The sequence below is a fragment of the Phyllopteryx taeniolatus genome, chromosome 16, assembly GCF_024500385.1.
Source record: "Phyllopteryx taeniolatus isolate TA_2022b chromosome 16, UOR_Ptae_1.2, whole genome shotgun sequence".
Taxonomy (NCBI): Eukaryota; Metazoa; Chordata; class Actinopteri; order Syngnathiformes; family Syngnathidae; genus Phyllopteryx; species Phyllopteryx taeniolatus.
Genome location: NC_084517.1, coordinates 12,944,399 through 12,957,431, shown reverse-complemented (window position 1 = coordinate 12,957,431; position 13,033 = coordinate 12,944,399). Strand labels below are relative to the sequence as shown.

Sequence of the window (13,033 nt, the reverse complement as noted above, 5' to 3'; positions counted from 1 at the left end):
TGAAAGGACAGCATTACATTTGGGAGATAGACGGTGTCATAATCCCCCGCCTCTTTTTGGAGATGGTTTTTCAACCTTGATGCAGATGGCCTCCCTCTTCTTTCAAACCAACTGTCTTCTCTGGGGTTTGTAAACACGTGACGTCACCTGTTTTAGTAGCAAAAAAGAATATATTGATTTAACTTCAAGATGAACATACTGTAGATATGGTTCACGTTTTGCAAACATCAACACAACGCATGTACATCTTTATTTACATATTATTCTTTTCAGTGATATAGCAGCAACTTCCATCCAAAGTAAATCTCAGTTTCTTTCTGAATAAGGACTAAAATATGTATTTTTTTTTTTGTTTATTTTAATGGGCCGCAAGAGGATTTAGAGTTGATAATCTCATCTACAAGGACGGGCAGCAGAAAAAAAATTATGAATTTGGCTTAAATCATTTATAATGCATATTTTACGAGCTACTTTCCCTGCAACCAATGCAGAGGGTTAATTTTGCATGTCATTTATTAATGTGTTCAGCCATAGTAATCATAACCTATTGGAACATTTCCCATGGTTCTACACTCATGGGAGTAAATACTAAATAGCGTGACAATATTTCTGTGCTTTACGACTTTGTCTGTGTGCGTGTGCGTGCACGCAATATAGAGTTTATCTTGAAAGTATTCGCAGCGCTTGACACTTGAAAAAAAGTTAAAAAAAAAAAAGTTTTTATTTACTTAATTTTTAAACCAGTTATTGCAATAAAAAAAATAATAAAATAAAAACAAACTAAGAAATCACATGTTCCAGTACGCATTCACACCTTTGTCATGACGCTCAAAACTGAGCTTTGTTGCGTTCTGTTTCCGTTGATCCTCGAGATGTTTCTAGAGATTTATTGGAGTTCTTCAAAAAGGAATGAGCCAAACTACCCAGAAATAGTTGTGACAAGCTTGTGACAAAATATTTCAAAAGACTCCAGGCTGCCATTGCTATCCAAGGTGTATCAACGGTACTGTGAATACTTAATGTCCATGTGATTTCTTAGTTGTTGTTGTTTTTTTTTATATTTGAAAGCATTTTCATTGTGAGGTGTTGTGTGTAGAATTTTGAGGATTAAATTTATTTATTCCATTTTGGAATATGTCATTAACAGTAATTAACAACAAGTTTTTTCCATTTAAATTTGTAAATTCAAATCTTCCTAGATATCACTTTATATATCACGTGCTTTTTTAATTTAAAATGAATTCATTCATTTGCATGGATACATTTACACGTTTTATTTTAAATATTTAATGTTTAATGTAAATTTGTCACATTTTCTATATTAAATAAATATTTGCTTTGTCACCAGTGTATCACCAAACTGATTATCCTATTATTTGTCAGGGGCGTGTATAATACTTGACACACGGGCTGTGTCAAATGTAATTGTTTGTATGCCAAGGGCTGTTAAAAATGGACTGGTTAGTTTGGGCTTATACTGTATGTTGACCCACTGTATATTTGATTGGCTTTCGTATTTTATTGAACACAAGGTGAAGTTTCCCCCTTTTTCCTTCCATTTAGTGTACGTGACTCTCTGAAGATTGACGACATCTCCGAGTTAACCTTATGCAAATAAAAATGTACACATCCAATTATGTCGTCATTTTTGTTTTCCTGTTGCGCAGCGAGAACAAGCATGTTTTGATGGAAATGACCCAGAAAAGCAGAATTGTAAAGAGGCAAACTATCGCGATACTCTGAGAAATCTCGCTTGATCTCGGGAGGAAGGCAACCTTGGGCGCATCGAAGACCTGCTGGCATCCCGGCTGGCGAGCTCAGCTGACGCGGGGCAGGCAGCGCCCCCCAACCCCCCACCCCCCAACAAAAGGTAACATGCTTTAATTTCATATTAGCGTCGCCAAATCGTGGAAGAAACGCCGGGTACATTTGTTGAATGCTGGAGACTACTTTGGCATGAAATCTAGCAAGACAGGGCGATAGCGTGGGAAAAAAAACACTGTTTTCGTCGGCTACCTCGAATTATTACCTCCAGAATTTGGGCGAGCAGCTCCACGCGAGATGAGATGAGCTCTTTCCACGAGATGATGCTCATGTGCGAGAGGACCACCGGTTCTCCCCGGGCTCTACCCCTCGGTCAAATGCTATAATTGTGGATATTCTGCATCCGCTGACAGGACGACGACGGCGGCGGCGCGTAAGGGGAGCTCATGTCTGTTCGGCTGAACCTGTGCGGCTGTGCGGCTGTGAGGCTTGCACACTCGCCCCCTTCGCCGTTTTGTTGAGGCGGTGCTAAAGCGAGACAAAGACCTTCAAAACTAGTTTGAAACTGCCTGCAGTTTCCCTTAAAAGTCCCATTTTAAGCCAAGTCATTTAGGCAAGACGATCGTTCCCGTCAGAAAGCGAGAACTGCCTTCATTTTTGTTGTCATGGAGTCAACAAGGTAAATATTCGTCCATATGGGCGCAGAGTTCTAACTGGTTTTCTCCAGGTATGAAGCCCTCCTCCCACATTCAAAACATTGGGTACTCAACTATTATGTCGGGACACAAAAGTGGGCCGTGGATCGCGAACAGGTAGTAAAAAATTACTGGGGGGGGGGGTTGTGTGTTTTCATTGGATTAGTTTGTGTTTTTAATACAAATAGATGACGTTATTATGACATTTACTACTGTGTTAGTGTAAATTAGTGATAAGATTACGGCGCACGCCCGATTTACTTATAAATTATGTATATATGCAAAAAAACTGACCAAAATATTCAGTGTATACCAGGTCGGACTTTTATTTGGAAAATAGCATTATTTTCCCGAAAAAGACGGGATGAATGTCAAGATAAGTGAAATTTTGTGGCCATATTTTGTGCAGTTATCATTTTCTTCATGTCTGTATTTTTTAATTTTGTAAATCAGTTTCTTAATAAGGTGCTCAAAGGCACTTTGAACATGTAAGCATGTCCATCTATCCATCTATAAAACAAGCATGTTTTATGTTTAAAAGTATGATATACATAAGTTTTGAACAATTCATGTTCTTTATTGTTATTCACTTATGTAAAAATGGGTCACAACTTGGTGACAATAGGAAAACGCAAGCCCCAGGGTGACAACAGTTGCGAAGCACTGCTCTAAATTGTCCGTAGGTGTGAACGTGAAATGTTGTGTGTCTGGTTTGGTCTGCGATTGTGCTGCCTCTTACACGAAGTCATCTGCCTCTTACATCTCCAGTTCTCTCGCGTTCACTATTGAGGGCAAGGACGTGCTCTAGAAAATGAATGAATGGATGGATGGATGGTCCTCAGAAAATAGTAGAGTGGCAGTTGTGGAAAGAAAATGGTCATCAATCGATACTCAGGAAGGTTATGTGGTTTAAAAGAAGCAAAATTTAGTTGGACTACACTTTTACACAATCACAAACTGGATCTGTCCACAGAACAGAAGAAGGACTGAAAAATATACTACTGTACATCATATTTTGTTGTTTTCCTTTTAAGTGTTCAAACTGACATACAGTAACTGGTCATTAAAATAGTCAGCTATTTAGCAGTTGTTATTATTCCATTCATTGTCGCATCTCTAAACTCCTGCATAGAAAATTTACTCCAGCAATATGTAGTAAGCGTTTATGAGAATGGAGCTTTGCAACTGAGTTCAAACTATTGCACAATATATTATTCAAATGGTACAGGGTAAATTTAAAGTGCACCTGGATGAGTTTAGTATGGAAGAATGTGAGAGCCTTGTCCCACATCCTCCTCAAATGCTTTTGGAATGAGCTGAGATTGTGAGCCAGGCCCTCTCTCAGGTTCCACATCAGTGACTGGTAACCTCACCAGTGATCCAAAGTTCCCACAAACCCACTCCAAACGTCACAGAAGAGTGGAAGCAACTCTGTATTTTCTTGTAGGTGTAATGGCCAGGTGTCCCAATATATATGTCGATTGATTTTATGAAGTACTGTAGTACGAAATGGAAATAGTGAAGTACAGACTGGTGCTGGATTAGCTTTCAAAACAAGTTGTAAAGTCACTAGTCTTGAGCTTTCCAGTGGGATTAGGTTACTGGGCACAGAGCATCCTCCTCCCTGCAACAGTTTTGCACGTCCACCTTTTGGCTTAGAGTAAAATTAGAAATCCAGTTGAGGTAGAACAATGAGAAAGGCATTCATATTTGCAGCTCCTGATGTGTCGGATGTGGTGTCGCATATAGTGAAGCATGAGAAGAGAAGCGATGTGATGAATTTCCAGGCCAAAGCAGCCCTCATAGCTTTAGGGTACAGGAAATAAAGTGACAACTGTTGCACGGGAGCTCCAAATTTAGAAGGATGTCTGAGTGGAAAACGCTCTGTGACTATTACTGCTGATACACTGCACATGAAGAGGAGGACAGTCTGCAGAATGGGATCTAACTGAACAGACCCACAATCCAATCCAAATCTCTCAGCTCACCACAGCACAGATGTAGTAAAGCTGCAGTTCTTAGTTGGACCTATATTTTAAAAAACAATATATATATTTTTCCTAAACCTGGGTGGACCTACTATTGCTGCAGGGAAATCCTAAGAGCCTGGAATGTGTATGGTGTGCAGCACTTCCCTTCACTAGTATGTGTTTTAAAAAAAATTTTTGCATTATTATTTTTTTGAAATAATTTTTTTTCTAGCTGAATGTGGGAGGTAGGTCAAATTTTAGTGTTCTTTGTAATGCGCCAAATGAACAATTTCCTGCTGTTTCTCTTTGAATCTGTGCAATGAAAACACCAGGAATTCATCACTTGGTAGCGTTTTGATGGTAAATCTTAAGTGTCACGCTTATGTGTTGGATTTAAAATGTAGTGGCGGCTCCATGGATGCGTCGCCCTCATATTGCTGTGTGTGTTGTCTCTTTGAAGGTGAGGTGGCCACATGGAGCGGAGGTGAGAATTTCATCCGTGGATGCGTCCTGCACGGCAACATGATAAGCGCCGGCTCCGTTATCGCTGCCGCCTATGGTGAGAGAGGACCTTGACTGTTGCCATGGTGACCCTGTAGCGAGAGCTCTGTAACTAAGATCTGTTGCCTTGGTGACCCTATAAAAGAGCCAGGTAACTATTTCAATCTGTTGCCATGGTGATGCAATAACGAGGCTCTTCAAAGTAAAAGGAGATCGCTATCGATCATCCTGTAGCAGGGAAAGCACATCTGGCACACCGCATTCTCAGGATGGGAACAAACAGGATGTTTCACATTTTTGTCGTCCTGGGCTCCGCCTTCATGATTCTTCTGATCATCCTGTACTGGGAGGAAGTTGGAGCATCTCATCAGTTTTTGCTCACCCCTGTCTCACCGGGGCCCAAGATTCCAAATCCTGCCCAACAGCAGCAACAACCGCAGCAGCCTCAGACCACCCGAACCCCGTCCTTCCTCTCTGACATCGATGCCTTTGTCAACCAGTTCTTAGAGCCTGGGACTGGCGAACCCACAGACCCTGTGCCAGCTGAAACAAGTAACCAATCAGAGAAGGCGGAAGAGCGATATATACCGAGGCAGGAGTGGAAGATTCATTTGACTCCAGTGGCAGCAGAGCTCCGCCAGAGACAGGTGAAGGCGTAGTTGCTACTTGACTAGTAAAGGAATTATTTATGAGTCTTAATTTATGGATTCAGTCTCATTGTAGCTGTAATACATAATAGTATAAAATAAGGTGTCAGGTTTTTTACCCCACAAAATGTTTTTTTCTGATTAAAGTAGCCGCACACCCTCCAGCTGTAGGTCTTGTCTCATATATAGTTGTACAGGTGAGTATCTTTGAAGAACTGGTAAGGGATGTGTTTTATTGTCACATTACGTAACAGTAGTTCTGGCATCTTGGTCCTACCATCTTTCATGTCTTTTTCTCATTGTATTAGGTCTGCTATAAGGTGTTGGCTAAAAACTGGGCTCATCATTTTATTTACTGATGATACTATCATTTGCCTTCTAAATGAAATCAACAGGAGAACCGGCAGAAGTTACTTAAGGATCTCTGTGCCAATGACAGCCTGGCATTTCCTGGCAAAAACCGTTCATTTGACGACATTCCCAACAAGGAGCTGGATCATCTGATAGTTGATGACAGGCATGGTATTATCTACTGCTACGTTCCGAAGGTACACAATCTTCTGCATTTTTCATTCGGGTATACATTGGAACCTCCGAAGTTTAACGGTCCAAAAATGGCTCAATTTGGAATTTAACCATCATTTTCTGTAATAATATGGTGTTGAAGCAGTCATTGTGTGTGATGTCAGGTGAAGCATCAGCAAGTCTCATATGAGAGTTCAACATTCACCTCAACATTACATTTTATTAACCCTATAATGGTTTGTTTTTGACTTTGGAGGTTCCACTGTCATTTGTCTTTGGACAAAACACACACAAATGCCATTATTTTCACATATACAGTGTTCCCTCGCCACTTCGCGCTTCACATTTTGCGGCTTCAGTGTTTCGCGGGTTTTTCCAAAATATTCATTAAAAAAAAAAAATTCATCAAAAAATAAAAATGAAAAAATACAGCCATATCAGCAGCCATATTGCGAAAAGACGCGTTGTTTCATGTTGATGCATGAGAGAGAAGGTTTCCCTGCATGCCAAACAAAGAGATGAGTGGACTCAGAGGCTTTGTACATGCCTGTATTGTAAGGTACATGCCACAGGCACATACAAGGCGCGTGATTGGTTCCCGGCATGACATCGACCAATGAGAGCCCGAGTGGATTTATCCTGTGACCTGATTGGCTGCGCATCATCGCAGCCTCACCCACATCTTCGTTTGTTGTGTCTCACCTGTCTCGTCCACGCTGTTGACTGTCTCGCATACTGTATCTTAGTGTTGTGTTCGTGATAACTTTTTTTGTTTTAAGCGATAACCTTTTTTGATTAGTTAAGCCCTTACAATGCCGCCTAAGCGCTGTGCCCCTGCGAAAGCTTCCTCTGGGGCACCCAAGAGGAAGAAGAAAATGATGACCATCAGCGAAAAAGTGAAACTTTTAGATATGATCAAAGAGGGCAGAAGTTATGCATCTGTGCCACGCCATTATGGCGTGAATGAATCTACAGTGCGGTACATCAAGAAAGAGGAAGCAAACATCCGCAAGAGTGCTTCAATAAGGAAGCGAAACGTGTGGTAACTCCGCGTAATAAGAGACGGGGGTTATGTCCTTGTACAGGGGAATTTTGAAGCAAAAGAACAAACAAAGACAACAACTACCCATCACCATGTTTCCCTCCAAGGTAAAACCCCAGCTACACCATCAGCGCCTCCAGCAGAAGAGTCTCCGAGTGAACCTAAAGCCTCTACGAGTCAAGTGAGAGCCTCTCCTCCGCCACCAACGCAAGCCTCTTCGCCTCTCTTAGAAGGCAATGTTGATGAATTTTAATTACTGTATAAGGTTTTATAATTCAAGATTTAAGTAAATACGTCTACTGTTGTAATTTTTGACTCAAATATGTAAAGTATAAATACGGTTTACATATTTTAAACATTCTGGTACCCACATACATGAAAATTTGGTGGGGGCAAATCCTACTTGCGGTTTTTCACCTTTCGCGGGGGGTTCTGGTCATTAACCGCGAAAAACGAGGGACCACTGTAGCAGCATATCTTTTTATCTGTGATAATTTTCCCGAACTTGAGGCTAAACCTTTACGTTATCAATTCTCCTTAGGTGGCGTGCAGTAACTGGAAGCGGATCATGATCGTTCTCAGTGAGAGCCTGCTCCGTGATGGCGTTCCGCAAAGAGACCCTATGGCCATCCCCAGGGAGCTTGCTCACAACAGCAGCATGCACTTCACTTTCAACAAGTTCTGGAAGCGCTACGGCAAGTTTGCGAGGCATCTTATGAAGGTCTGTTGAAAATCCTTTTTCTACTTTTGTTTTTTTTTTGTGCTTTCAGTTTGGACTTCAGTGTTTTATTTATGATGCGAACCAGTATTGCTCTGTACAAATTAGTAATTTATTGTATTGTAAAAGATGAAAAAATTCTATTCAGAGGTATCAGTTACAGGCTTGTTTCCATCTCTGAATTCATCCGTGGTGCCCACCACTCTCCAATTTGTTCAGATTTCAATACAACATTTCCCACTGAGGTGCATTTTATTTGGAATAATCAGTTCCACAAGAGGCCGCACGTCAGAGTAGTAGTGAGCACGTCAGACTCGTATTTCAGAACTTTTGGATTTGAATGTTCTCCCAGCGCTTGTGTGGGTTTTCTCCAGGTACTCCAGCTTCCACCCACATTCCAAATAAAAGCATCTTGGGTTAGCTGAGGACTGAGGAATTTTCCATAGATGTTAATGTGAGTGAGTTATTTGTCTATACGTTTCCTGCGATCGGCCGGCGACAAGTTCAGAGTATAACCCGCCTCTAACCTCTCTTAAAGTAGCACTAAGCAGGCCCAAAAAATTGCATGTAAATTCGGCACACCACAGAGATGAGTAATGTTAACAAGCCTGACAAATTTGAATGAATGAATATTTGGTGACGTAATGTCATAGCCGAACACGGCACCTGATGACAGCGGGGACGGTAAGACGAAGCCCAGGTAGTAAAGACCTTCGGCACTGCCCCAGTCACTAGTATTAAGTTACCCATGAAGCCATGTTGTCACTGGTGAAATTTTGCAAAACTATCCGTCGTAAAATGCACACTGCAGTCGGGTGGTGGTCTTGATGTTCAGCTCCCCATCTGAGTGTGTCTTTAAAAAGTCAAGCCATCGCTTTTTTACTTCTTATTTTTTGGGGAGTTTAAAAAAACATCATGGATGCTTTCTATTTACATAACAGCAGGGTGTATAACAACAAGTATAAGTCAGCCAGTCATGCAAATGTTGATCTACTGACACAAGTCTGGTCAGGGTTTCTGGGTAGACTGCCCCAGACTGTACTGACAAGATTCACTTGAATTTTAGGAGAGCTGTTTATGAAAGGCCTACTTCGGGGTTTTTATAACTGAGATTCACAATTAGTATTTACAGCTACCTTTTCAACATTTTATGTCAAGGAACGTCGTCTAAAATGGACAAATAAAAGTTTGGCAGAGAGTGAACAGCTCTTCAAAAAATAGTTTTCAAGCTGTTTAATGCCACTCCCAGTTAAAGTTTACTGTCAAGCTAAATACAAAACAAAGACAATTCCATGTTGTGTATTTAAAACAACGACATAACTCAACCTTAAAGTCCGGTTGCTTAATGCTTACACATTGAAAGACCGTAGACGGGCTAACGAAAAAAGGTCTTGTAACACTTTAAGCAACATCTATTTGAACAACATATATGGTCAGACAATATAACAATACTCACAGGCATATATTCTTTATCCTCTGCGAAAAATGACGCATATTATTGCAGCTTAGTGAGTCACTTGCAGTAGTTGTGAAACTCTTCGTTTATGACTGCATGACTGTATTACACTGCCGCCGGTGTCCAATTCGCACACACATGAAGGAGCCACAATGGTGGCATGAATTGTTTACCAGGAAATTCTACATTTTGGGGCTACATTGCATGGTGTACAAACTGTTTAATTCTTTACATTCTATTTAATTATGTTATTCTGATATGTTTTTTTTAAATAAAGTAAAATATTATCGTGTTATTTTCTTAAAACACATTACAAAATAATTTGTTGTTTTTTGGGAGAGGCTGGGAAGCATTAATGGCGTTTTTATTCATTTCAACGTGGAAAGATGAATTGAGTTACGAGTGTGACAGAACAGATTATACTCCTTTCTCAAGGCGCCACTGTTTTAGTATTTTCCGGCTTTGCTTAATACTTTTTTTGATGCACCTTTGGCAGCAATTACCACATCAAGTCTCGTTGAATATTATGCCACAAGCTTGGCACGTGTATCTTTGGGCACTTTTGCCCAGTCCTCTTTGCAGCATCTCTCAAACTGCATCAGACTGTATGAGGACCAACGGTGCAGAGTAATTTTCAGATCTCTCCAGAGATGTTCCATGTGATTGAAGTCTGGGATGGGCTGGGTGTGTTGTGTTTACAATTTTGAGGAAAAAGTCAATTGAATCTCTTTTGGAATGTGGCTGTAACATAGAAATATGTGCAAAAAGTCCAGCGCTGTAAATGTTTTTCGGATGTACTGTATCACAGATTCTTTATCAAAGCAATCTCTCAGCATCTAAGTTGTTTCCTTCCTAGTTTTGACGAACTTTCTGTGTCTCCATGAATTGTTTGAATGCCTGGTAACAAATGCGATGTGTTGCTTTTGTTTTGAAGGTCAAGCTTAAGAAGTACACAAAGTTCCTTTTTGTGCGGGACCCCTTTGTGCGTCTCATATCTGCCTACCGGGATAAATTTGAGCTGCCCAACGAGGACTTCTACCGCCGCTTTGCTCGGGTCATGCTACGGCGCTACGCCAACCAGCCGACGCCCCCCGACTCCGTGGACGAGGCATTTGCTACGGGAGTCCACCCATCCTTCTCTCATTTCATCCATTATCTCCTGGATCCTCAGACGGAGAAGGACAGTACCTTTAATGAGCACTGGCGGCAGGTGTACCGCCTTTGTCATCCGTGCCAGATCCAGTATGACTTTGTGGGCCACTTGGAAACGGCCGAGGAAGATGCTGAGCATTTACTACGCCTGCTGCGCGTGGATAATGTGGTGGAGTTTCCCACCTCGCACAGAAACCTGACGACCGGCGACTGGGAATCGGACTGGTTCAACATGGTGCCCCTGGAGGTGCGGCGGGAACTTTATAAACTGTATGAACCCGACTTCAGGCTTTTTGGTTACAATAGACCCGACTCCATCCTCAATGAGTGACTCTCACACGTGACAAGATTAAAGATGTTTAGAATTTAAAGTCTTTGTAAAGTGAAAACAAATGTCTTCTAAATTCAACACACCACAGAAAAGGGATTTGTTAATCATAATGCCAAATTTGAATTTTAGCCACGGCCACCAAAAAAAACCTGAAAAACTAAAATGGTGAAAAACATTTTTTCGCTAAATCTCCACAATTCAGTGCTATGTACAGTAGTTCTCAGTTTTTGCAATTATTTTCAAACATGTATTATGTATTTAGAAACACATCTTTGAATTCACTTTGCCGGGCCTTTAAAAAACTTTAACAAAGTTTTACTCTGATTTGGGTCTCTCTGCTATGGAAGCACACAAATTAGTCAGCTAAAGCATCGGTGAATGGACAATTCATTGACGATTTTACAATCACACAAAGCACACAGATGAGTGTGAGCCAGTTAAGATTAGCAGAAGGTGTCTGCGCCGTTTTTCACCTTCTGTAAGTTCCCACGTCGAGCGTGTTACATTTCCAGCTCTGATGTCTCGTCTGATTGGCCGCTCACAGTTACCATGTGACTGACTTGTGCAGGTTTTGTAGCAGGAGGCTGCCAGTTGGCCAGTCAGACACATTTTTAATGCTGCTGCACTACAGTGGTAGTTTTACACTTATTTATTTCACATTGTGCACTGTTTTCCTTGAAAGCACGAATGGTATTAATTGGTGATGGAACAACCAAGCAATCTTTTGAGCTCACATTAAGTAGGGCAATATCACGATCCATTTTATAAGCCTTCAGCTTGGAGACTTTATTTAAATGCGACGTAATGCGATGTAGTCATTTCTGCCATTTTGCAGTTTGCTTGTTTCGGCCACTTTTCAAGCATGATATAATCTGCGTTGTAGCATCATCAAAAGTGCAACAGCTCTAGTGAAAACCTGAAAATTTGGTTAGTAGGATTTGTCTTGGCTTGTTTTTGAGGCTTAAACTGGACTTGCAACATTCTTTAAAATGTAACTTGATGCAGTAACAGTTAAAAACATTTTCTCTTAGTTACTGGTAGTACTTGTCACCTCAGCCCTGTTGTTGTCACACGTGTGTTTACAGTTCACGTGGTGGTGGTGTCAACCCTGAAGGCTGCAACCAAACCTACAGTTGGAACACCTCAGAGTTGGTAATTCTAAAGGCTTGAGCATGTATTTGAAGCATCCCGGATGATATGCGTGGGAAACAAGATAGTGCCTTTGGTTGCAAATGTTTACACAGCAAAAAAAAAAAAAAAAAAAAAAAAGTTATTTTTCTAAAGGGAATTCTTAGAGTGATCAGAATGCACACATCTGTTTGGTATTCTGGGCCTCGTCTGTTTTTTCATGACCCCGATGTGAGTCAGTGGAAAGCTTCAGCAGAGATGTCTAATTGTCTTGGACCTTGTGTGACGATTCGGTCTGTTCCTTCATAGTGGATCGTTATGTGCAACTCATTATCTTCAGACAGGATTACTGTGTGTGTTTTGTACTATTGATGGTGTCATGAACACACTGTATTCCACTTTATCCTCAGAAGTCATAAGACACACCGCCTTTCTTTTCAAATGCCGTCTAAGCTATTTTTAAGGGATGTTGTTTCAGTTTTCTTGTCTCTTACAGTGCACAGTGTGTGGTTATCCCCAATGCATTTTTATTGAAGATGACATTAAAAAAAAAAAAAAAATGAACACTGTAGCTTGTCAATTGCTCACAAGATGTCACTTTGTCCTTTATTCACCACCACCATCCTAATCCACTCCAGGAGACAAGTGTTTGGTTAGAAACAGAAACAGTTTCTCCTTTCATTCAGGTGAGTACTGACCTGTACCTGAAGCTGTGGTATGGTTATAAGTGTACGGTGGTAAATTCATTGTCAACTACTGTACAGTACTTTCAATGTCGTCGTCATTGGATTTGCATGACATGCATCGTTGGCCTTGCTTTCATGTGTAGAATGAATTCGAGGTCACTGCCCTCTAGCGACTGTAGTGGCTAATTGTGTGAATAGGGGAAGCATTCACACGTTTTCCAGAGGTTTTTCCCTCTCATTCCAGAAATTCCCACAGTTTTTACAATTCACAAAACAGTTTCATATCATTTCAATTCGAAATTCAAAATGTTCATATAATTCCTTTCACCTTGGGAACGATTTTCAACATTCCAAGAATTCCCACAGAAGTTATGTGAACTATACCTATTCCCCTTTTGAAATAAATGCTCAAAATTCA

General features: G+C 40.9%; 1 protein-coding gene across 4 annotated transcripts; it reads left to right on the top strand.

Moving 5' to 3' along the window:
* Positions 1–1,728: 1,728 nt before the first annotated feature.
* Positions 1,729–12,493, top strand: chst12a (carbohydrate (chondroitin 4) sulfotransferase 12a). 4 transcript variants are annotated; one of them, XM_061748239.1, is made up of 6 exons: positions 1,729–1,870; positions 4,890–5,081; positions 5,165–5,577; positions 5,973–6,125; positions 7,686–7,865; positions 10,253–12,493. In XM_061748239.1, exons 3-6 carry the CDS (start codon positions 5,200–5,202, stop codon positions 10,799–10,801), a joined length of 1,260 nt encoding a protein of 419 aa, XP_061604223.1. In that variant the 5' UTR covers positions 1,729–1,870; positions 4,890–5,081; positions 5,165–5,199; the 3' UTR covers positions 10,802–12,493. The 4 variants fall into 4 exon arrangements, with proteins under 4 accessions (XP_061604223.1, XP_061604221.1, XP_061604224.1 ...); XM_061748240.1 differs by having other exon boundaries at positions 1,732–1,870; positions 4,890–4,988; positions 5,431–5,577; XM_061748237.1 differs by having other exon boundaries at positions 4,890–5,577.
* Positions 12,494–13,033: the final 540 nt, after the last annotated feature.